This window comes from Sipha flava, unplaced genomic scaffold (assembly GCF_003268045.1).
Source record: "Sipha flava isolate LNK unplaced genomic scaffold, YSA_version1 127_pilon_pilon, whole genome shotgun sequence".
Classification (NCBI taxonomy): Eukaryota; Metazoa; Arthropoda; class Insecta; order Hemiptera; family Aphididae; genus Sipha; species Sipha flava.
The window spans coordinates 1,204,189-1,232,046 of NW_020271753.1; the positions used below are offsets into that span (position 1 = coordinate 1,204,189).

General features: G+C 28.4%; 1 protein-coding gene across 3 annotated transcripts; it reads right to left on the minus strand.

The window, feature by feature from the left end:
• On the minus strand, positions 1-27,733 carry LOC112694307 (venom dipeptidyl peptidase 4-like). Of its 3 annotated transcripts, XM_025569735.1 has the most exons (17): positions 27,075-27,733; positions 26,705-26,997; positions 10,601-10,805; positions 10,350-10,444; positions 10,195-10,269; positions 10,015-10,067; positions 8,672-8,874; positions 7,949-8,118; positions 7,795-7,889; positions 6,593-6,734; positions 6,192-6,412; positions 5,932-6,130; positions 1,835-2,025; positions 1,572-1,766; positions 732-892; positions 461-666; positions 139-237 (listed from the first exon to the last, which is right to left on the minus strand). In XM_025569735.1, the coding sequence occupies exons 2-17, from the start codon at positions 26,795-26,797 to the stop codon at positions 139-141; spliced, it is 2,403 nt and encodes an 800-aa protein (XP_025425520.1). In that variant the 5' UTR covers positions 26,798-26,997; positions 27,075-27,733. The 3 variants fall into 3 exon arrangements, with proteins under 3 accessions (XP_025425519.1, XP_025425520.1, XP_025425521.1); XM_025569734.1 differs by lacking the exons at positions 26,705-26,997; positions 27,075-27,733 and adding an exon at positions 15,774-16,609 and having other exon boundaries at positions 1-237; XM_025569736.1 differs by lacking the exon at positions 26,705-26,997 and having other exon boundaries at positions 27,075-27,732.
• Between the last annotated feature and the right edge of the window lie 125 nt (positions 27,734-27,858).

The following is a 27,858-nucleotide window of genomic DNA, read 5'->3' on the forward strand; positions in this document are numbered from 1 at the left end:
TTCGTTAAAAACAAAAACATTATTAAACTGAAGTTTTTATCCATTGGTTATGATGATCAACCAATATTCTAATAATTCAAATACAGCAGTGATATAATATGAATATGAAAAAAATTTGTTAAAAATGATTATTTGAGATCACAACTTATCGTGGAAACAATCCAACAAAAATGCACTAATTGTTTGATATACATGGTTGCGAACGCTTGACAAACCATGCGATTCATCTGGATAACTCTGTAAAAGAGAATATAAACACATCATTATTTATTTATCTATTCCTATATTAAAATTTAACTTAAATATACTTAAAGATATAACTATTATAATAAGTATAATAACTGCATAGAATAAGTAAAACTTTAGTATACACATATTTATTGATTGATGAGTTGTACCAATTATAGTTAGCAAAATTAGTCAGTTCATTAAAATAACAGTTTCCAACATTTATACTCACTTGCTGTCTGAAAAGTATTACTCTTCGTTCTAATTCATAGGAAAGCATCATTGACTGTTGATAATGTACATTGTCGTCATAAGTGCCATGTATCACCATGTATTTTTTGTTGCGGAATTTTTCCGCGTGGGTTAATAGACTGGCATTTTTGTAATTATCCATGTTATCTGAGAGCAGACCCATATAACGTTCGGTATAAATCGTATCTGAAAAGAGTATAGACATATTTTATTATTTCGACGCACAAAAAAACATAATTAAAAGTAAATACCATAGTATATCCAATCGGTAACAGGAGCAACAGACAGTCCACATTTGAATATATTGTTATTGTCTTTTGTCAACACCATTCCGGTGGTGTAACCACCATAACTCCAGCCCCAAATAGCCGTTTTTGATTTATCGATGAATGAAAAATGATCTTGAAGATAACTGTAAACCAATTATTTATTACTGTATTGTATAAGTTTACACCAAATGCTAATAACATTTGGAATAGAAAAAACGAGATTTTAGTAAATTTGCATTTGCACTCACTGCGAAGTATTTAGAGTCGTACCGAAGGAGGGTTCGGGGGTGTTTAGACCCCTACGAAATTTTAACAAATATTTAAACATTTAATACAAGTTAAGTTAAATTTCATGAACTTCCATAGAGATTATTTTATTATAAAAACCATTGCGGTCGCGAATAAGATTACGGATGTATATTGATTATTGTATTTCCCTATTAAGTGAAAATTATTAAACCCCCCTCCCAAATATCTAGATCCACCCCGGGAGTATTTACTAGTTGTTCATCTCCTTTCATATTGATTATAGGAAGGACAAATTTGTGCACGGAGGATTTATCGATTATGTAACTAATACTTATTGTAATATTTAAGTATAGGAAGACGGATCATGTGACAACGATTAACGCGATGGAAAAGAATAAACAACTTAGTATAAGATTGTATATTTTATAAAAAATATTATGTTCTCCTATTAATTCGTTAATGTTTTTTACATTGTTGATCAGGAATAATGTTTTTTTTTAAATTTAAACAATAACTAATTCGAGATTTTTCATAAATCCTTGTTAACAAGTGTATAAGAAAAAAACTATTTACCTTGCAACGTATATCTGATCCTCGATTTCATATGTACCCAATTTTCTGTAGTTAGCGAATAACATGTTATTGCCCTTCCTCCCTGATCCACGGCCATCAATTTGAGCTATGACTACATTATTACTTGAACTAAAGTATGTGTTCCATTCTACTGCAAACTTGTTCAACGCTAAATTTGATCCGGGTCCGGCATAACTGGAAAACAATTCGTTTATTTCAAATCTGCGACCTAGTCAATATTGTACAAATAATTGAACACTTACGTGTTGACCAGCATTGGATATTTTACATCCGAGATTTGATCGAGAGATGGTGGTATAATGAGTCTAACACGAGCGCTGAATTTAGTACCCGCAATTGGTACGTCGATGAAAGATATCCGTGGAAGTGATATAGTGGATAACATATATTTAACTTCCGTGTTCATTTCCCAATCCAGTATTTTTTCTCCAGTCTTTAAATTTCAAAAATTTCAAATATAAAATATGATAAAATCGCGTCGGAGTAACTAAATAATAATTTAAAAATCATAAATATTTTAATTTTGTTCAACTAATATTTATCACAATTTAAATAAGGTGAAGAGGAGTAAGTTCCTAACTGGGATAGTTGTGATTTCTAATATTATGGTGAGAAAAATAAATTCTATCACTCATATCAATAATGAAAATTAATCTACAATATAGTGGGAGTTTAAATATCTAGTTTGCAACACAGTACGTTTATCCGTTTTCGTGTTATTAGAGTTAATGTCAACAATTGAAATCCCATTTTGAAAAGCAGACTTGTTATCAATTATTTTTTTGGGCGATTCAAATTTATTTTGGAGAATACTATTTAAAATAAGTTATGTAATTTTATGTGTGGTTTAAGTTTTTAGATGTATTTACGTCTTTAATATAAAGTTAATATTCGTTAATTCGGATTATGCTCTTTACCCGTGTAATATGACCAACGGAGTAAATTCGTTTATGGGTAAGTGCAGTGGCGGATTAACCTTCTCGGCGCTCTTAGGCTCGCTCAATTATTACCGCCCCTTTTTCTAAGTACTGTAACAACCAGTGGCATAAATTAAATCCAATTTCTGATGGTGCAGGGACATATTATCAACTTATAATTTCTAACACACCAATTTTCCAATTTCCTAAGTAAAATCCTTTCTAATAAACTAAATATTTTCCCATATATTTCTTTAAATAACAAATAAATTTTAAATTATTTTTGCAGTAAAACCTTTATTTATATATTACCATTAAAAACAACAATCAAATTTTTTTTTTTTTAAATGCTGATTTCCTTGGCTCTTGAAAATAATATTATAGATACCTATACAAATTTCAATAATTTTCTGGTGGTGCGAAAACATATCTTTACTCAACCACATTCTAGATGTGGTGTTGCAAGTGCCACATTTGCACCGCCCAGTTTAAGCCATTGGTAATAACCCAAAAATCGGTAATCGGGTATAGCCGTCCCGGGAGTGAGAAATGGTTCAAAGGTATTATGGTTGAATAATTAATACTCCACACTTTAATTCAAATATTGTATACATATAATTACAAAGTTAGATTTTTAAGAATCTACGAATTCGTAGGTATCTATCTAATACCTATAAATTGAGCTTAAAACGATACTTTTACTTCCCTTAATTTTTTACTTCTAAAGCATACCCCCTTGGAAATTTACGATACCCCCCCCCCGGGATAGGCCTGAAATAAACACAGGATGCAGAGACGTATATAGACTTACTTCTAGGGGGGAGGGCGAATCAAATTTTTTCTTTAATTCAGGTTCAAAATGTACAAGTATAATGTTTGATAATATTTAAATCAGGTGAATCCTTAATATTTGTGACTTTTTGTTTTTAATCAAATGCCGGATCTATTTAAAATTGAATATTTTATAATTCTTTTTTAACATCTGTGTTTAGAATGTTACGCTTGTGTTTCATTTGATTTTTCACCAAATATGGACCCGACTAAAAGCCCAATTCAGTATTCATAACCACGCGTAATTTGATTTCGTTATAAAATGATCCACATTAAAAAAATTTGAAATGTGTATCTCACATGTAATCATTTCCTTAAATACGGATTCAGGAATGTGATCGCCCCTAAAATACGCCCATGAATTGATGACTACTAGATTTTATAATATATTATTCATATTATGTGTTATTTTCGTGACGTATATATTTTTCATTTTATTATTCTAATAATTTCAAAACTGGACAATATTTTTTTTTTTTGTCCTAGAGGGGGAGGGAATTATCCCGAACTCCTCCCTCATTTATATGCCACTGCCTACGTAAAAATACGCTGTAAAATATATAATATACATTATTATTTTTATAATATATATTTTATTTTAATAAGTAAAAGTACTTATAGGTACCTAATAAGTACAATACAATATAGGTTGATTACAATAATATTATAATATATACTGATAAATAATTTAATAGACCTCGAAGAAATAAAGTTGTAATTGTGATTGTTCAAACTACGCTGCAAAGAAACAACCACTATCTTTAGTAGGTATACAAAACTACAAAAGATGAGGGTGACCATTGTGTTTAGATGTTCACAGTAAAATAAATTGAAAAATAATAATAATATGATGGGTACTTATGTGTTTAAACACAATCAATTTATAGTCATAATAATAAACTCAAATAAAATCATTACGATTACGACCGTCACTGTGTCAATTAGTATATACGTATATTGTATTATATGGGTTGAAAATAATTATCTTTTCGTCGATTCATATTTACTCGCGAACTCGCCTACAATATTACTGTCAATCAGTTTATATATCAATGTTTAATATTCTCAGTCGTCTCATTAGTGAGAAAAATTCGACGATTTTGGCTTATTCTTTAGTGGCCGCGTATTTCTCATGCGTTACGCGTAATGCATAATAATTCAAGTTATAACTAAAAACAAGTGGCCAATAATTTCTCATCGGGCGGTTTGTCATTACGTGTTTTCGAACTGCTGCGGTCGTTCACGCAAATCGATGTTTCAAGAATAGACTCCCACCAGGGATTTAAATTATTAAATTTCGAATTTTCTGATACCAAAATTAATGAGTTTTTGAATGTCATTATTTTTTTTTCATTTTTGTTTGAGATAAAAAAAATAATACATACAAAATTTGCCACCCCCTACAAATTGCCACCCTAGGCTCGAGCCTCACGAGCCTAATGGTTAATCCGTCATTGGGTAAGTGAAATATAACATGCTACAGTTGCATCTTTTAAAAATTAATATTAATTATTTTAATTACTTGAGCTTAACATTTTTTTTAAGTAGTTACTTAAAAGTATTTGATTTGTATAAAATTATTAATTAAGTTTTTCATATTTTATTATTATTTATTTTTAAGTGTGAAATTTGTTCACTTTTTGTTTTTTACATAGGTACATAAAAATATGCTTTTAATAGTTTTTAGGATATGAAAAAAATGTATAGTAATAATATATTTTAAATTATTACAATAGCTGTAATTTCTAAATTATTTGAACAAATACAGCTTGTAAAACGTAGTATTATAGCTACAAATATTTAGTTTACGGCGTTAATCCCAAGTTTAAAAACAGTGATATTAGTATTTTTAAACAGTCCATTTTGAACTTTTCAAGGGGCAAGTGCGCTTTCTGTTTTTTTTTTTTAATTTTCAATCGTAAAAATATTTCACACAATTTTGACAGTGTATTTAGATATAATAGTTCTATATCAGAACATTGCAATAATCATCATATTTTTAAGATAATTATTTCAGGAGAAATTAACAGTTTAAGTCGAACTATTCAAAATTTTGTTGCAGTTAACCCACTTTACGTTTTTTTATAAAATAAATAAATAAATAAATATTTGTCTAAAAGATGAATTGGAAATCCAATAATTTTTTACTTACATTATGGTATATTAAAATACAAATAATGCAAGAAACAAAATGAAAGTGTATAGATATGAATGAAAAGTGAACATAACGATTAATGTGTAAATTGTATAGATTGGCGTTTATTATGAAAGGTATATTTAAATATAGTAGTAAATATAGTAGATTTAAATGTGACAAGATCACCGAGTGTGTTCACTTTGATTTGTTCATAAAGTTTGTTTACAAAACACGATTTATACAGTTTATTGATAATCAGTGACGGTGCTAGAGTTTGCGAGGCCCTGGGCAAAATTAATGTTGGGTCTTATAATTTATATTAATAAAATATTTTAAGTTCAGTTAAATCAGAATCGCGGGGCCTTAATTATAATTTAAGACGCGGGGCCCTGGGCAACTGCCCCTATTGCCCATCCCCTCGCGCTGGCTCTGTTAATAATATTTTATTAAATACCGTTTTAAATATTTTGACTTCCGGTATGTTTGGTCCAAGACATAGAAGTGCGTAATGACTATTTTCAGTGCTCATCTCTGCTTTGCTAAATTTACAGCTTTCCTTACATGACAAGCACTCCGGAATGCTATTTTCTTTGACCTGCGTTCGATATAAATACTGTTCCTCGGGGTTCTCCTCTTTGTTAGCCAAATAATATCTAGGTACATAAAACCAACAATACACTCAAGTTTTCTGTGTAAATAATATGAATCATTTACATGTAATTAGATTGGATGTCCCATTTTAGCAGTTCAATGACTTCGAATTTTCCACTCGTCAGCGGTACTAAATGGCTATCAGATTCCACTATTACGATGTGCTTAAACATATCTCCATCGAATTGTTGTACAGGATATATTATAGCCAGACGATTTTTGTCGTCGACCAATGGTATTTGTGTAAAATCTAACCAACCACCACGTTGACTGAATGTCACAACCTACATAATTAAATATATTTTTTTTATAATAATATACATTTTGACGTTCTTAACTTAATATATAGGAAATCATGTTATCCTATTCACATTTTATCGAAGATATAAAAACGTTACACACCATACGGATATAAGATTTCAATATATTTACAAGGGCTTTTTTTATTTTAATTTTTAACTCACCATTTTGTTTTCAGCAAAATCTTCAGTCACTAAATAATGCACTAAATATGAAGTATTTTGCACTCGATTCATCCATATAACAAATAAATTTGTATCATCCGACCATACAACGGTATTCAAAATAATATCTGTACTGACCGAGCTACAATAAAAATGAATAATTTAATTTTAACAACGTTTTTTTCCAAAAGATAAAATTAGTTATCTCAAAAAATATAGTTTTCAAACTTATTAAACAACAGTGATGATGAGTGTAGTGGTTACTCATTAGAATCTATTAACCACCCATATAATTATTAGGCTTTAAATACATTTTAATTTGTTTTTATTTTAAAATTGTACTGTATTTTCTTTTATCATTCTTATAAGCTTCATTGATTGGAATAATTATAATCTAGAGATATTTTATTTTATGTATTATAACGTTAAAAAGTATTATTGTGGGACACCGATTTTTTAAAAATCTATTTTTGATAAATAACATCCAGTACTATATCGATTATAATCATTCCATTCTTGTTTTTGCCCAGAAAGAAATGTTTTTACTAAAAAAATGTATAATATTGCAAATCACATCATAAAAACTTTACTCCTATATATAACCTTAATATTAAGCGTACACTTAAATTGTGTAATTTAGGCTAAAGGTAAAATAAGGATGGAAAAAAAAAGTTTTCTTTTTCCAAGAACTGAATTTTTTTTTAACCGAGTATATACTAATAGTAACAAATAGGTATATGTAAATGTATACATACATTCATTTTAAACGAGCAATATTAATTTACTTTAGGTACTTTTAGACAAAAAACTGACTCTTCTTTAGTTGGAAATATATATATATATATATATATATATATATATATATATATACACACACAATTGCGTATGAATTGCATTGATGTAGTCCGTATTCATTATCATATAAATGTATAAATGTGCATACAAATGTCTATTTTATAAAACTAAAAACACTCATTCGCGTATTAATTTAAAAATTATTCGAAAATAAGGCTATTTATCTACTGTACAATAGATACATTTGTTTATAATATATACAACTGCTCAAATAAATGGTCGAATAGTTAAAACAATATGTACCCACTTTTTGAAACTAATATAATTTACACCATGAAAAACAGATAAGTCCAGTTAAACTAGGTTATTTGTTAATTAATTATGATAATATATTATATATAACTCACGTCAATTCGGTTGGTGGATCAACAGGTATAGGTTTAGATATTGACTTTTTAATACTTTCAACGAACAATTGTACAATTGGGTTAGGAACACCGACCTAAAAAAAGCATATTTTCATTGTGTTTCAATACATTTATTGAAAAAATTAAATCTCACTTTTGGGTAATGAACACCAACAATTTTAGTGTACTGATATTTTAGATTACCCGGTACACCATATAAAGGTATTTGCATCGTTGGTACTTGGGTATCGTTGAATGATGCGTACGCTATATAACTTCCTTGTTTAGAAAACCACATGGCACTATTTGAACTAAAAATTTCCTCTTCGAACAGAATAATAAATTAATTTAAATGTGTATTAATAATTTTATACTTAAAGATTAAAATATAATATTTAAATACAATAAAGTTTAGTAACAATGAAATAACAACTTAATATTAACACACATATCGTTTCAATATTAAGCTGTCTATTATTTTATAGCTCTGCCGTTCATACGCTCGTATTACGTAAAAATATTTGTTATGAGGCGATGACTTATCTGAATCATTACCCGTACCCAATTCAAAGTTAAATTCTGGGGACTATGAAATAAGAAATCATCTATTTAAAATAAAACAGAGCAAATTTTAACTTTGCAATCTGATAATCTATTATATCTAGGTATCGTACACTGTACAGTCTTAAAAATGCCTACATACTTTGAGTTAATAACTGTATTGTATCAAAATGTCATTGCTACTCAATTTTTTCAAAATTTTAAATATAATTTGAGACTACTTATTCATAATTCATCTTAAACTATAAAGATCATAATATCTTTGTAAAAAAAAAAAAAAAAATGTAAATTAAATACATAGAAATAATGCACTCACCCTCATATACCCAGTCAGGAATGCCATTGTACGATCCAAAACTACCAGTGATTGAAAATTGCAACATATTAGTAAAATTAGACACATCGTGTATGTAATATACTTCGTTCAGCTCTACAATCGCTAAACCGTGACCAGTGGGCGACCACTTAGCCAACTGTAAATTCCAGGGTTGTCCATTAGTTTGCAAAGTGAATTGTTCTCTAGAAAAATCATTGTATCATGAGTTCCATAAGTAAATAAATGTTAAACAACTAAAAAATAATTAAATTATATTATGGTGTATGATATAATTGTATGTTATTTTCTTATTCGATTTTCATTAAAAATTACGATTGATATCAGTTAAATTGATTGATTATGCTTTAATCTAAAATCACCTACCGAACATAACAATTTTTAATAATTAGAGCAAAAAAAAAATTTCTAAAAAAACATTTAAGTATTAAACATTAATACCATTTTTATTATAATTAATTGTCTATATATTATATATATGTATTATATATAAAATATTTTAAAATGTGTAGTTTAATTATACAATTATAATCTTATAAAGAAAAATGTATTATATTTTTGCGATAAGATATTAACTTATGTAGATGCCTAAGATAAAACTCATAAAATATCCCTGTACACATAAATTATTTGTTGGAAATTATAACCCTTTAAAAAATGTCAGATCTCTTAGTATTGTAATGTAACATATATGCATATAAATTAGTATGCAAATTATAATATTGTTACAACTAACACTGTATTTCTTTGATCTTCAATAATATCATTGACATTTTTACTGTACATTAATTACTATGTGCATAAAATTATATATTTATATACAGTATAGAATGTATTATTTAATTCTGAATCATAAAATATTAACAAATTTGTGGATGTATGTTTTTCACATGTACAGGAGGATTTACATTGTACAGAGGTTAAGATTTAAAAATGTTGAACGATGGAATATATAAGAATCTATACTGATGTTACATTATTAGTAATATTTTATAAATAATTCGATTTCCGATAAAACGTAGTAAGCAAAAAAAAAAAAAATGGTTAACTAATTATTTCTCTCTAGTTATTCAGTAGACGATAGGTAATCAAAAATTAATTGATTTTTGATTATACTTTTTAATAATCTAAAATATAATATAATATAATATGTTCCTAATATGATTTTTAATTTTCTATTGAAAATATTTTATTATATTAGCGTTAAAGACCCACATAATCAAACATATTAATGAACAAAGAAAATTTATTTAAGAGATATATTAAATTGTAATCTATCTATACACGTACAAGCGACTAAACATAATCCATTTTAATTTACTCACCCTGTCTTAATTACAATACAATCGTAGTGAGCTATGAACGAATGTCTATAAACCTAAATACACATAATAATAACATTGTATTAAAAATCACATAATATTACTTCATATCACTTCATATTTTTAAAAAAAAAAATAATAATAAATTTCACACAAGTTTAATACTTAATAGTTTGATTTTACCTTTCTATAGTGATAAGCCAAAAGGAGATATTCTTTGTCAGCAGATAAATCGTACTGAAAAACTTTATCAATATTCTAAAAAATACGTACATAGTAAGAATGTTTAAGTATACAATAAATATTAGTAAAAAATAGAAAAACAATCTAAGTATTACTCGAGTCAAATTATTGGCTAATACAGTTATGTCTGAACTATTCACATTGAACAATACAATATTCTTATAAGCGTCTTTCATCAATATTTCATCATCTATAATAAAAAAACATAAATAAAAACATGTAATAAGTTACGCCATTTTAATAGTAGGCAGTATAACAATTATTGATGAGTATACATATGTTTGTACAATGGCATGTAATTAATGGTATCAGATACATAATAAAGACGAAATAATTGACAGTGTACCTGAAATCCATGTTCCGTTGAATCGATTAGGCTCGTAGTCACCTTTCATAAGATTTTGAAACTCTAAAGGTGCCAGTGTTCTAGCTTCAGGCTTGTAGAATGTGTTGGTTTCGGAATAAATTAATGCACAGATTATCGAAGATATCAATATTAAAATCAACAGAAACACCAAAGGTCTATGTTTGACATTCCAAATACATTTTTCCTGAAAAAAATAAATACATAATATTGTTGATGTCAATCTAAAACATTTGGTACAACAATTTTAACAAATAACAAATCATTAATATTCGAATATATTTAAATAAATTGTATTTATAATTATATTTCAAAAACAATAATATGAAGTGGTGTAAAAATAACTAAAAAAAAAAATCCGTTTTGAAATGGTTAGAATTAAAAATAAATACATCATAAATATTTTAACGTTGTATAAAATGTAGTACCTATTCGTCAATTATGATGGAATCACGAAAACGTTATTTTTTCCGAGAAGGTATAAAAATAGACAATTGATATTAGCATAAAAACTAAGTTTACAATTTAATACTTTTTCCCCTAGAAAAAAATTGAATGTAATGCGACAAGTACGCCACTAATAATTAATATAACATATTATTGAAAATTATTATTATAATTTAAATTATTTAAATTATTAACACGTGTGATAGTTAAACGTTTATGAACTATAATACTATCTGCAAGATTAATTTAGATAATTTTAAAAAATATTCCCATATTAACAAAATTTGAGTATTATAATAATTTGTTTTGAAAAATTATTTGAACTTATAAAAAAACATTTATTAATATTACTCAATATAAAGTTTCTTCAAGGCTTGACGAGTAAAGATAATTTTTTGAGTATGTCGAATACATTATTACGATTTGCATTCATATATTCAGACTGCAAAATGGTAAGAGCAAATAAATCTGTTTAATTATTTATCTATAAGTAAACTTACATTTTTCTGTATGAACCCATTGGGGGATATCGTTTACTCTCGGTGGCAATATCATATATCACGTATACATAAAAAAAAAGTTATTCACGAATAGTACATAATCAAGTAGACATGCCACACGACCGTATGTGCTTAAGCAAAGAATTCAATCAAAGTTATAATAATAATAAAATTTTAACACATAGTACAAAAAATACATTTTTACAGAAATTATGTAAAAGTGAAATGAAAAGCTTGTTAAAATTAATCAATTATTATTATTATTAGTATTATTATTGTTATTATAACATTATTTTTAATTTTTAAGATCACCATATATTTCAGCATTTAAGTTGCTGCAGGTACAAGAAAAATTATATGTATAAAATTATTAATTTTTTAATTAGTTTTCGTATTATTCTAGTATTGACTTTTTCTCAAATTTTTCTCAATTTTTAGAGTAATATATTAGATGTCACCATAATGTTACAAGGTAATTGACAATGCAAATGACTGTGCAATGTGTATGTCTAATATAGGGTCATAATTTAAATCTGTAAACATTTCAATACTCGTTTAACATTTTTTTCACTTATGCAAGACTAGTTTAATTTAAATATAATATACCTATATCTTACTGTATTAATTATTTCAACATAAACTTAAGAAATCGATATGCACAAGTTTTACATTTGTTAACAAACTAGCGACTAGCGTAAAAAATATTTAGTACTTTGAACATACAGTATAAAGTTTAAAGTACTGTATAAACATACAGTACTTTAAACATACAGTATAAGATTTATAAATTCAATTAATGATTAAAGATAATATTGTATACTATAATACATGGATGAGGAGAGGGCCATAGCCCCTGAGATTTTTAACTTAATTACAAAATGAAATTTTTTTGGTAGATTAAATATGTAGTGCTAATATTCAATACAATTTTATTTCCCTACCCCAAACTACATTTTGGGAGCGTATCTCTGAATAAATGTATAGTATATTTTATTGAAATGAACCGGTATATACGGCCCGCAGTATAAATATATATTTTGAATGTGGCCCGCAAGTTGAAAAAGGTTAGGCACGCCTAATACATACTGTCTAGTATGGTTTCAGATATATTTAAATTATTGCTATGTTTTTAGTTGTTATCATTTGTGTTAAGTTTTATGTATATTTCACTATACTAGAAGTACTTTTAAAAAAAATCAATATTTTTTAATTTTTTTTTTTCAAATATACAGTAAAGATAGAAAATATTTGTTTCTACTTTTCAATTTCCAAAATAAAATTATGAGTACGAGACAAAATTAAATATTGTCAACAAATTTTGTTGTTGTATCAGTAGTTACCTAATATAATTTTTAATAAATTGTCCATTTAAATATATGTAGAATATAATATATTACATTTATTATTTGTTCAGTATAATATTTGTTGTGGAATAATAGTACATTTAAATATTAAACAATGTATATTATCAATATTATAGTAAATATGAAAAAAAAGTGGTGAAAATTAGTACAATATTAGACAGGTTGTAAGTATAATATAAAATATAGGGCATTAAGAGCTGTCAACAATCAAGAACACTAAAAATTATACCATAGTTACTAATTACGATAAAAATCAAAAAAAACGTTAAAAAGATTAGATACAGCTGTGTATATGTTTTTGATATTTTAATGGTACATCAAAGGAATACATGCTGCTTGTCATAAAGCTAGATGATGTTTGATTTTTTATGATCTTATAATATTCTATAGGTATTATGTCATTTATCTATTAAAACCTAACCTACATTTGTAATGTATTCATTTACTATATTTGAAATATTTTTCATCTTTTTTTTGTAATTAAGTATAATTATTATTTGTACGTAGTATTATTGTTATTATAATTATATTTAGTTGGATAACAATGATGTATTTTAAATAAATTAATAAATTAATTATTATGACAATTAACAAAGGGTATCTATGTAGGATAAGAAATAATTAAATTTCCATTACTACTGCGTCATTTCAAAAATAAATGTTCTAAGATTCACCAATTTGTTGAAATTATATAATAAATAATATACCCATGATGCATCATTTAATCAATCTAATAACAATAATGTGATTTAAAAAGATTCAATTTTAATTGGTGTTTGGTCAACTATTTAATCTACATGATAAAAAAAAATGTCAATAACAGTTTACTAAATCTGTGGAAAGCAATAAATGTTTATGAACACAAAAATGAAAAAATGTATTAAACTACAGTTATACTCGTACGTGTATACACGATTTTGAGGCGGGAAAAATGTGATTCTGACCTGAGAATTCCTATGAGTCGATCACAGTCCATTGACGACAGACCATAATAACAGCAGTTGAACACAATAACATTTTAACGTTTCGCTATCGTGTTTTTTGCTACGTAAAAATAATTTCGAATTTTTATAGTTTATCCAAGTTTTAGAAAATGTATATTATATTGTTATATTTTTTTTTAAACGTTAATACGGCAAACTCGATACGTGTGTTTCTTAAAATTCGCCATTTCCGTAATCAATATGAAACGTACAGTTATATTAATATACACATCGTTCGTCATACAACTTGTGTACAATGTTCCCCGAGGATTTACTAATCACGGTAATTGGTATTGAAGTGTTAAATTACATAACGGTTTCAAATTAAAAATAAAGGTAAATTTGAATGTTTTTATTACCAACGACGATCACTGGTATAATCTACGGCTATGTGTAACAACAAAGGTTCTACGACATTTAAGCGTTGTTCTTAAAGCATGCTGTGATAATTTAGCGCAGTGTTTTCCAACCTTTGTGCTTAAGCGACTCATAAATGTATTTTATTTTGAGTAGACGGCTCTTAAAAAAAAAAAAAAACTCTCACACGCTTATTGATAATTTTACTATAAGGGATTTTATCATATACTGCAAAACTGAATTATAATACAAAAAACTATATTTTGATAAGTAAGATATTTTTCTTATCATATATTTACGAACCCATCAAAAATATTTTGCCACCCAATGTTGAGTTACGACCCATAGGTTGGGAAACGCTGATTTAGCGTACCTATACATTTCGATGAACGAAAATACGACATTGACGTCTCGCGTATTTTTTCAATTACAAATAATTTATTAAATAATGTGGGTAGTAAAACCTATACCATTATTCTTAGAATTGGACATACTTTCAAAAAGGAAAAAACTATTGTTTTGTGTTGTGTGCTCTTTTAATAACATAATAAGTAAATTTTATTTTTTAGGAATAACTTCTATTAGAACCTATTTTCTATGAATCGATCGAGTATTTTAATATAAAATGTAGATAATAAATCTTAATTTTTAATAAACTAAAAACGAATAGAAGGAAGTACCTATATGATTCGTAGTAATGATTATGATACTAATGAAGGAAAATATTTCTTATATATATTTTTCTCAAGGTTAGGATGTGAAAACATTTTTAAAACAATTTATGTAAACACAATAATTGAGATGTTTACAACGGAAAAATACAGTTTTTTATACCATAATTATTTCATCGATTTCATATAATATGAACATAACATAAATAGACATGTTTTAAACAATAACCAAAAAAAATGTCGATAACATTTTTGATGATTGACAAAGCTCGTATATTAAATTTGGAAGGGGCGGTTTAGGACATTTGTTTGTACACCGTAGACGGCCACGAATTGATCCGAGGAACCGATTATTTCGATTGTCTACTGTAACGACAACGACGAAACAAGCGAACAAGTAACAATCGAGCTAGAACTCGACGGTCCGTCTGAACGCGATGTTTTTTTCGCGTGCCAACCAGACGGCGCACCTGCCGTCGACGGCGGTAACGGGTCGCGGAAATATTGTGCGTGCACGTTGGTGTCGGGTGCATCGCGAAAACGTGACGCGCGTGCGAACACACATCGTCGGCGCTCGGGGACACGCGACGATCATTACATCCCGGTGCTTTCGAACACGGTGAGCGCAGGGCCGCCGCCACCGCGTACGACGAGGCCTTCGCGTCTCGCCAAACCGACGGAACGCGTCTGAAATCGACCGTTGTCCGTCGGCCGTGCGACGGCTAGTCTATACATAGAACGAGCCGATTTAATAAAAACGTTATAAAAATAATGTCACCGGCCGCCACCATCGTCGCAGCAGCGCAGTACGTAACGACTTGATTTCGTCTTACCCTGACGTTTCGGTCGCGCAATTTCCGCGGTTCAGCGGTGTCCAGCACCGTTGCGGCGTTGGCGTTGGCGTTGCCGGCGGTGGTGGTGGTGGTGACGGTGACCATGGGGGCGTCCGCGCGTTCACCGTTACTGGACGAGAACACCGTTTCCATGTTGCGGCGGTACTCGACAACCGGACGAATGGAATGTTGTACACAGGTGGTGTTGATACACTATTGGTGGTGCACTGGTGGTGCGCTACCGTTACGATGGAGCGCGGTCCTCGAAGAACCGCAGAATACCCGCACACGAGATTTACGACGTGGGCGCGTGGCACACGGTGTGATCGTGTCCGTTCATCGTGCGTGTAGTACCTCTACTGCTTTATGAATCCGAACACGCGTACGATCGACAATCGCGGAGTCACAGGGGATGGGAAAGAGCACGAGAGAAAAACAACGATCGACGAGATTAACGACTCGAACGGTACCGATACCTGTACGGTTCTTATTGTTACTGTTTATTATGTTTACCGATTCAATTTATTCCGGTTACAACGATTTATTATTATAATTCTGAATTGTGTTCGTGCGTGCCGCCGTCGACGCGGGAGAAATCTTTCGGCAACGATCGCGAACACAAACCCAACGCCTCGTGCAACACTATTAGGTGACGGGCTGTTGTTATATCTCACGTGACGTGACGTCGATAATGATATCCGACGCGATAATAACAAAAGTAATAATAATAAGAAGAAGAATTAAGAAGAACATAAATTATTGTGCCGCAAATAACAGGTGAGATACGCGCACAGATGACACCGCGCACGCAGTTCAACACGGACTAACACAAAACTGAAGAGCACGCTGTCGTCTCTCCGCGATAATATGTAGCGTAAAACCACGCGAGTTTACCAACTACCACTACTACTACTACTACCACTACTACACTTATGACGTGTGTATGTGTGTGTGTATGTGTGTGTTTGTGTGTGTGTGTGTGCGCCCGCGCGCGCGCGCGTGTGTGCAATGTGCGTGAATGCATTTACGTTGTTGTGTCGGATTCGAGGTGCAAAATATTTTACAGGTTTTCGAGTTGTGCCTGACCGTTATACACGTACCGTGGATTAAGTCATATTATACAGACCTGAGCCTTAGAGAGCCCTTAAAAATGTATTTAATTTTATTTTTTTATTAATAACAAATATATTCTCTTTTTAAAATACTTACACGGGGAAGTGGAATAAGGTAGTAAACCTTATACCACTTGCCCGTGCAAGTATTTATCCCATAAAGTAACTATAGGAGGTTTGGAAAAAACATTTTTTATGAATGGAAAAAAATGTTTTCAATCATAATTGAAGTTCTTGTAATTTTTTAGCATAATAATATTCATCAAGTAAACTTTATATTTTCTATTTTATTTATTTTTATTACCTTACGTTCGCTCGTTTAGGAATAGCAATTTTTTCAGTCCAACCTTGATGATCGGTACATTTATAATTGTGTGATCAGATTAATATAATCATAATGTACGAGTACAATATTTTTTGTATACAATTATTAAACCGTAAATACAACATAAAGTGGTCGTTAGAAAATAAGCTTTTAACAGTTGTTACTGTTACCGATTTATCTACTTTCTAATTTTATACCAGAACTGTTGTTCTTAATTATTATTATATAAAACTAATGAAATAATTTTGAAATTATATCCATTTGAACATTTAAAATTTCAAAAAATATATAGCATAATATGTGTTGATTGCGAGCTGATTCGGGCCCGGTACCATCAACATTTTTCGATCGACACCTTGTGCACCTTTAGCTGTACCTGGATAACGTATACAATATTAATTCAAAAATACAAGCTGTGTAATCACGCGTATATTTATTTTTTCAATGATTTATTATTATTATAATGGGTCACATTATTGTTTTTTGCAGTTCTCGTTCTCGTCTCTTTTGTTATTGTTTGCATCTCAGATGAGTTGGAAATAAAATATTGATGAATTATTAGGGGGAGAGAGAAAGCGGATAAAATAAGCTCACTCTCAAACTATCGCTCGTCCACTCTCATCTGTAGCCCGGTTATTCACGAAAGGTATTAATCATCGTCGTGCATAATATCTTGGTTCCGATGATTTATTATTACTATTACAGTTATTGTTTATACATTAACACTCATGGTTATATGTATATAATGTATATAAGTATGTATACGTAATATTAAAATAACCAAAATGAAAATCACATGATAAAATTTTTTTTTTGTCGGTGACATTTCTTCCGAGGAGAAAAAAAATGTATCATTTATTTTTAGACTATACTTGCAATATGATCAATATGGTCTACTAGATATTGTTATTATACAACATCATTTTAGTTCATTATAGTGATGTGGCAAAAATATTATTTTGGAGCAATTTTTCCATCAAAAATTTGCTTGGTGGGTGGTCCTCCTTGTATACATTATTGCTCCCATCAAAAATTAGTTCAGCGCACCACTGTTTCATTGTATATACACGCAGTTGAGTCTAAATAGATATTAATGAATTTACATCAATCGAATTATAGCGAACATGACTATTCTATAAGATCACAAATATGGTATAGTTTACATTTTTACGCATGTATATTTTACATGTTTTATAAGTCTAGTTGGTAGACTTGGTTAACTATACTAGTGTTGGGCGCAAAAAAATGTTCGTAAAAGTATATATCAAGATTTGAAGATTTCGATACAATAAAATAAACGTTAAGCAATAAATTCAATTAATAAATCATATATTTTAAAAATAATGTTTTCTTAAAACAAAATTATTTAAATATAATATTGTTTGACCACGGGGCTTACTCAAAATCTAAAAGTCAATTCGACTTTGTAAACTTATTGACGTGGTGAACAATAATCTTCTACATGACTTGTAAAAACTTTCATGATCTGCTTGATTCAATAGATTTATACAATAGAAACGTTTTTTTTTGTCAAAATGGTTTTATAAACTTTAGTATATATCGTCTACATTTTCATATCCAAAAACACTGTTCAATACAAAACTAACAATAATAGAAAATGTAATGCTTGATAAACAATAAATATAGAGGAAAAAAATGTATATAACATGTAAAATTATAGAAATTGAAATAATATTTTAAAAAAACCACATGCTTTCTTTTTATTATGTATTGACTAAGAATATTAAAATAATAAAATATGATTTTCATCGTTTAAAATAATTATTTAGTTGATATTAATTTTTCCTGCTATCAATTATTCGGATAAAATATGAGTAATAATTGTTTATTAATTGAAAACTACCTATCATTTTTTATTAAACGTGTGTTATTTCAAAAATATTCAATCAAACAAATTTATGGTATATTATTTTTGTAATTACAGAATGATTAGTTTTTTTCAAAGTGAACCTTCTATAAAATTTAAATTACGTTTTGTGTATGATTAAAATTTTAGTACATACTACACCCTGTTAAATATTTAAAATGCCTTTGTACCCTTACAAACGAAAAACTGAAGATCAACCCATGTATTCAAATATGCAAACATCGCTTACTGGGTGTTTGAAGATATTTTTATAAATATAAAATGTTATCTAGACTTAGAAAAATCTTCTAAAAACTACTACATGCAGTAAAAAATAATTGTACACCCCAATAAGCTATATTTTATGTATACTACATAAAGTTGTGAAGTAATAACTCAGAATTAGTGAAATATTTTAAATTTAAAATAATTGTAACATTACGAAAGTAAACTAAAATTAAAAAAGTATGCTTTATATAATTTTTATGATTTTCAAGTTGCTGTATTTTTAACAAATACATTTTCATAAATTTAAATCAAAATATAATTAGATATTTGATTTTCTTTCAAAATGTATATACATTTAATAAACATAAATATTTTTGATTTTTTTATCAAATATGTATTAGAATACAATGTATACAATGCAATAAATTAAACATGTATTCATAGAAATTCACTAGTAATTTAAAATAACATAATAATGTTTGAAATCAAATAAAATCTGCTACAGTTGGTTATAATACTAAATAAAATACGTTAAATCCAAAATGAAACAGTTCAAACGTCTTCATATTATATTTCAAATAACAAGAATGTACTGTAGGTACATTATTTGATATATTTTAATATTTATAAAAATTAATAAGAGAATTATAAAACGATTTTACAATATTATTTAAAACAATAAATATACTTCAAAAATTAAAATTGATGAATAAACAATGGAAAATTATACACTCATAATTAATCTTTATTATTTTGTACACGTATGCACTATTATAAATTACTTTTTATAATTTACTATGTGAATTTTCATAGTTAATTTTATAGGACACTAAAAATAAAATATTTTTCAGGCTATAATGTCTTCAAGTTGGTTTACATTAAAAAAACCAGAAATGTTTTAATTGTACTTTATATTTAATTATTAAAATATCAGAAAGTTCATCGCTTTAAAGATAAAATTTTGGATGATGCAAAAATGTATAGCTTGAATTAGAAGAAATTGTATTTATTCCCTTGTTATAAAATATCTGCTAATTTTTTTATTATTTAATTTTTATTTATTATATTATAACATTCATTATATAAAGCATTATTACAGCATCAAAATGTTGGTCATATAGTTACAGTTTCATAAATGAAGTGTAAAATATTAAATAAACTACCCCTACGTAATATACTAGAATTACTTACCATAATTTTTTTCCAAACACAAATCATATATTGGTTATAACAAGAGAAATAATTACAACATAACTATAAATTATAACATTGTAGAACAAATTATAAATAAGCCAAAATGATGGATATACAAGTGTTATATATATTGACGAGTTAGTATCAATTTGAAAAATACATGTCTTTCGTCTGGTTATTCCATACCCAATTATACTACGCACTCTAAATTACTAAACTAAATATATAAATGATTCAAATATTAATTAAACATCTATTTGTTTATTAATTTTTTTTTTTTTTTTTTTATTTGAAAATCAAAATAATCGGTTTTAAATAAAACTATAATTCATCCTTTATTTAGTATTAAATTTTTTTAGTTGGACGTTTTAGCATTCATAATATTTTAGAAACATTTTTACAATCGAAGCATAATTTATTTATTGTGTATTCACTTTTAAATCTTAAAATAATTGAAACTTAAAATCATTAGGTAATTTAAATTAAATATAACTTATTTTTTACATTTTAAGTATTCGAGCCAATTATGAAAAACAACTAAATAACGGTGAAGGAACGTAAATGCAAATGTAAATAATTTGCAATACCCAAATTTGACATTTGGAAAATAATATTAGCTATTTTTCATTACTAATGACTAATGACTCATTATTAATTAGTTATTATTTTGGGATAAGATTGAAAATCAATATCTTTTTAACTGTTACAGCATAGAAAAAATACATATTTATATATTTATACATAAGTTAAGTTCTTAGGATAGTTAAAATCTTCAGCACCTAATAAAATTTACATATCTATATTTTTTATTTATTATATTTTATTTTTTCATTTTTTGTTTACATTTTATTTGTTTTTGTTGTCTTTTTCTCCGATCCATCAAACAATTTGTATACCTACCATAATGTGCTAAAAATCATTATGTAAAATACGATTTACGATCAATATTGTCGAGACCTTTTTTAAAAAAAATAAATAAATAAATCAAAATAATTTTACTCTTACAGCATTAAATAATATGTTATTCTACTATATTATGGTAATTTTGTCATAAATTATTCAGTTATTCATATAAAACAATTTTGTTTATTAATATTTGTATACTGTCATATTTCAATATTTATGAACTTTTTAGTATTAAAAATCCCTAAAATAATTATCATTTACATAATAGTAAATTTATTGTTTAAAAGTCATATTTTATTATTCGTGTTACTACTCATTACTTAAATAGTTACGTTAATATCAATTTAATATAATCTAATAGTAATTTGAATTATTATTGCGTGACACTTATAAATAGACCGCGGATTTCTATGCAATACCATATTTTTTTCCTTTCAATATTTTTGGATTTTTGTCAATTATCTCCACGAATCATTATAATTTGAAGCTAATGGTGAAATTTTTTTGCATATTTCTGCATATTTTCGCATATTTTGGCAAAATACAAAATTTATTGTATATTGAAGTGAAAATTTAAAAAAAATGTATAAAATAATATTTTGTCTAGTAGAAAAATTAAAAATAAATGTCATAGTCACCAAATAATAATTTATATATATATTTAGTTATAAAATAAATAATCGATTACGACGTAAACTTAATCGGTCTTGCTGTGTCAGTCGATTATCGACATATCAATTGCTTCAAATATGCCCCAATAACTTCGGTTGACATCGAGGGTTCGTTTTCATTCTTTAAAAATATGTTAACCGATAAACGACACAACTTCACAGAAGATAAACTTGAAATGCATATGATTATTTATTTTAATAATAAATACAATTTTAAAAATAAATTAAGTTCAGAAAATTCCCTAATTTTTTTTATATTAAGTATTTAAGTAATTAATTTTTATAAGTTGAATTATAAATTTTAAAAAAATAAAAAATTCTTGCATATTTTTTGCATATTTTTTACATATTTTCATGATTTTGACTGCATATTTTTTGCATATTTTCATGATTTTTACTGCATATTATATGGCATATTTCGATACTTTTAAGTGCATACAAATCCGCGCTCTACATATAAATAATGATATGTATTATAAGTTATATTATATTTTATAAGAATATACAAACAACAATTTTTAATCATTATTTATCTATATTTTCACTTTGACATACATCATTTATAATTGAATTACTAATATCGATAACAAACAAAGCTATCAACTTAATGTTACAGAGTTTCAACAAATTTTATAGACCTATAAGTATACATTTATTATACCATAATATGAAATAAAAATAATTACTGGAATGCAATATAATGTAAATAAATTATCAGAGAAAGGTTACGATAGAGATAGAAAGTGTCAAAGTTCGATTGCATAACTTTTATCATTATGATGTAAGGTTCCCTTTGTAAATCTTATTTCATTAGAGGTTTATGGTGTCACAGATTCTAATGGAAATTCTTGCTGATTAACTTATCTATATCTTGAATGTTTTAATATTATTATTACAACATTAGTGTTTACCAAGAAAATAGGTAAATATCTAAGTCCTAGACTATGATTGTATACACTGTTTTAATATATCATATTGTAGAAACGCCATGAAGTCATAAATAAGTTATTCCTCGGTATATATAACTTCGATAAAATCAGTCATATGAAAATACAATTAAAAATTAAAGCTTTATTCAAGACATGAGATTTTTATGGAAATAATTCACTCATTATAGTGTACTTTTACTTAGTCAATAAGGATTTTTTTTCTTTTAAATTTTAAATTTCGTTACTTGCAAAGGAGGTCATGATATAATTATATACTAAGAAATAATAATAATATTATATGATATATAATTTTACATTAATTTCATCTAAGAAAATATCTCAGAAATCGAATGAGTTGAGATACCTTATTGTTGAGAAAGTGGAATTTATTTTGTGTTTATTGATTTATTTGTGTCTGTACAGACACTTAAGAAAATATTTCATACAATTAGTAAATTTCTTCACGTATTCTTATCGTTATATATATTTATAATATTAGCGGGATATGAAACGGGACGGGATTATTTTTAATAATTTTACATGCATAGTAATTAAAAATATTATTTCCGTAACTTCATATAACTGTGTACTGCATTCAGGGGCGTTTTTTTATCATATTTCTTTAGATATAACATACTGGTTATTGTATCAAAGGTCAGAAAGTAGTAATTCACCTATTTTCAAAATAATAGAACAAAAATAGCATTATCTATAAATATCTTTAGTTTTAAATTCCTGTGGAAAATTATTATCCCTCTTTAAATGTAAAAGTTTCATTAGTAGTTATATTTCAATATGTAATAAAGATAAGTTTTGAAAAGCTGTATGATATTTATCGTTATTTTACAATCCACAGCCTTTATTTATATAAGTTTTATGTATAATTATTAAAACCCATACACGCTGAATGGAATTTTCAAAAATTTAAAACATAAATACATTTACCGAGTTAGGTAATTAAATTATTTTTATTTACATTTGTTTTTTTCTCATTGAATCACACAGTGATAATTCGCATATTATAATATATGAATTTACATAGTAAATAAAAATATAATCAAAGCAAAGGTTGGTTTTATCATTTTCCTGGAGGAGAGGAACGCTTATCGAACGGAAAAATTACCCAAAAATCGTTTTAATCCTAAATATACATATAATAAAACATTCAGCATTCTAATTATACTTTATTAACTTAATAAAATTGAATTTTGCTTAATTAAATTCAATACAATTTGTCAATATTTAAAAATAAATATTGGCAAATTTTATTGGTATATTTTAATATTTTTATACAAAAAAAAAATTTAATTAATCTTTTAAAATAAAATTTAAGTTGTTTTTGCGTTGTAAATAATAAATATTTTGAGCGATCCTGTTTTTTTCACCATTCCTGAACACGTTGTGAATCATCAATAACCATTAATATAACGTACGAACAATTAAAGTAAATCCATTAACATTTTATTTATCATGTTTCCTTCAGATAGGAATTTTTTCAACTGGTTTTTTTAATGGGTTTCACGTAAATGAGCCTGAGAAATAATCAATCCGTTTTCTATAGAATTAGGGCCTAGAATAATGCAATAAATTGTATTTTACATAAAATGTACCAGAATGTTGTATAGACTTAGAGTTTATTCATAGAGGTAGATATTTATAAAACAAAGATCATAAAAAGAACCGCATGGAAATGGAATAGTAATAAACATTTTAGAATCGGAACCGAATTCAAATTATTTTATACCTATTTGTATGTATTTAATCAGATTCAAAGATCAAAGAAACACTGGACTATGTAAGAAAGGTGCGTCGAAAATCATCCACGAAAACGTACTAAAGGAATTTTTATGCGTTTTATGGTAAATATCATAATGGGAATCATGTCAAAGTATAGGATATATACACATAGATGGTTATACGTGTATATTATTGAAAGCCTGAGCAATCCACACTGTGAATAGTAATATTATCAGTTGATAAACGTCTCATAGCACTCACGGACAAAACATCTTATTACAGCCAAATGGTGTTCAGTGTAGGGGTGAGAAAAATGAATTGTTTAAATGGTTTGACAAATTTGAATCGATTCAATGACTTGCATATGATTCACTAATTCATCTGAATTTAAATTCAATCGCTGATTCAAAGAATCACTAAATAAGATTGCATTTATGATTCATTTTGTTAATTTACTATCTTTGTGATAATATAATGAATTACTTATTATTAGTTTATCAATTTTTTTGACAATACATAACTAATAATTAGAGCATTTTAAATGTGTACTGAGTGATATAACATTTGACCAGATTTACCTTAAATTATTTGTACACATTGCACAAACAAGTGACTTTGCTCCACACAAGTATATGTAATATAAAAAGAAAAAATACTTATTAATTTGAATAAATGATAAAATTAAGTTGTACAATATTCGTAATGTGTACATCACAGATTTTTAATAATAAAACTATAGCTATGAATAAAAAATACAATGATTGATTATTCTATCGAATTATTGATTACAATGGTTATCACGGCCACAGATGTATAAAACTTTGTTTTATATTTGCGATAATGGTTGAATTTGTGTAGGTTTTACGAATTTACACACATATATATATATATATATATTAAGGTATACTCGTGATAAATATTGCTAAAATAAGTTTTTACTCTACAGTGCGGAAATACTACTTGGTTGATTGCGGGTACGCGTAAGACCGGCCGCACACCAAAAGAGCAAAACTGCTTAAAGCAGACTTAGGTAGCTTTATTATGACTAATCAAAAATAGAACTCATGTAATTCAGTGAAAACCCGCACACTGATAAGTCATAGTCAAAACAAAACATTTTTGCTCTTTAGTCAATTCTAGTCATGACTAATCGTGTTTTATCAAAATAGAACATGCTTTATTCCGTCAGTCAAGACAAAACAATTTTTATCAGTCAAAACTAGTAGGATACCGTAGTCGTTGCAAAACGGTCGTACGTAACATATATAATTATTATATTTTAATACTGTTTTTATATATTATATTACATTTAAATATACTATATATTTTTTTCATATATTATACATTTTGTGTACCTATATTAAATAAATCTTCATCATGTGTGTACATATTATATATCCACATAATAAATTAACAAATAATAAACATATGAATTTTATTTAATTTTTCTACACAGACTTTATTATGATCGCTGAAAATACAGACCTAGAAACACTTATAACACTTGTCCAACAAAGATCAACAAAGATCTATAATTTTAAAGATAATTAAATTAAATTAAATTATTTGTTGTACGTTTTTTATTTAAAGGATGAACCCACATGATTTTTTGTTTTTCACTCTTCGATATCTAACAACAAAGAACACAAAATAGGGACAATAACTTTTTCTTCGTCGGAAGACATGTTGGTGACTAAATACGATATTAAATACTATAAATATGATTTCAACCTAACGATGACTAACACAGTTTTGCTCTTTTGGTATACGGCCATCCAAAAACAATTAGTTTTTAGTTGACTTAAATAAAAATTACTTACAATTATTAACACAGTTTTGCTCTTTTGGTGTGTGGCCGGCCTAAGATATGATATAAGTAGACTGATAAGCGAATCAGTTAAATCGTTTGTCAAAGATTCAAAACCTGTCGCGTAAGAAACGAACAATAGTAAATAATCTTACGAAGTCCGAAACAAGTTGGCCGGGAGTCGTTTGTACTGTATTTCCACCTCCTCTATCTGAATCAATTCGTTTTTTTCTTGCAAACGTACCCATCCCTAGGCTGTGCAACAACGATGATCTCGGTCGTTTTCGTTATCGTGTGTTTTTTCGGCCAAACGCATGGTGCGCGTACGCGTGACGGAAGAACGCGTAATCAATTGCGAAATCAACGGTGGCCGACCGCGCCACGTATCGGACGCATCTCCTAGGGTAACCGCGTTGGGAAATATTCCGCGAGATACCAAATACCGGTACTGTCACGGTTAGTAAAAAAACAAAACAAAACGGGTAACGACGGAGACGGAATACGAAAAAAAGAACAAGTACTTACCATTGTCGTGGGCGAGTGGAAAATGTCCGACGAAGAGTTCATGTTGAACTCGTTGAACGCGTTCGGCTGAGAGGACGACATGTGGACGACAGGCTGCGGCAGAAGGAAACGTGCCGCCGGCTACTACTGTTGCTGCTGCGACGGATTAACCGCGGCCACCAGGACGATCGTAAATGCACCGATATCTTGTCGTCGTCCCCACTCCGTTTCGCTGATGCTACGGTCCGGTTAGACGCCCCAACGGCAAGGGACGCGACTCGCTGCGGGGACACCACCCGCACGGAGCGAAGGGAAGGACAGCGACGACGACAACAATGAAAACCGAATCTCGAGGGCGCGCGCGCACACGTGCAGGCGAAGAACGCGCCTCGTACCTCTTGCCGTCGCCGGGGATATCTACGGCCGGGTCGAGAGAGAGAAAATAATACGATGTTGTTGTGTTGATATCGCGTGCGGGCGGAAGAGAGTTTAACGGGAGAGAACCGGTCTTCCCCAACTGCGCGCGACTAACAAACGATGTCGTCGCACCTTTACACGGTACCACGGGATCTCCGCTGCAATGTTATTATCGGTCGTGCCGACGACGGTTGACGATAGAACACGGTACCGTTGTCGAACGGTCGTACGTCTTGACTGCGCGAGACCAGTTGAAATGCGCACGCGTACCAGTGCGGATCAGCATTGCCCAGCAGTGAAAGTGCCGCGTGCGCACTATAGTGCGACTACCGTAAGGACACGGTTGCAATTCGCACGGCGTACCAACCACGCGCGCACGCACGCAAAT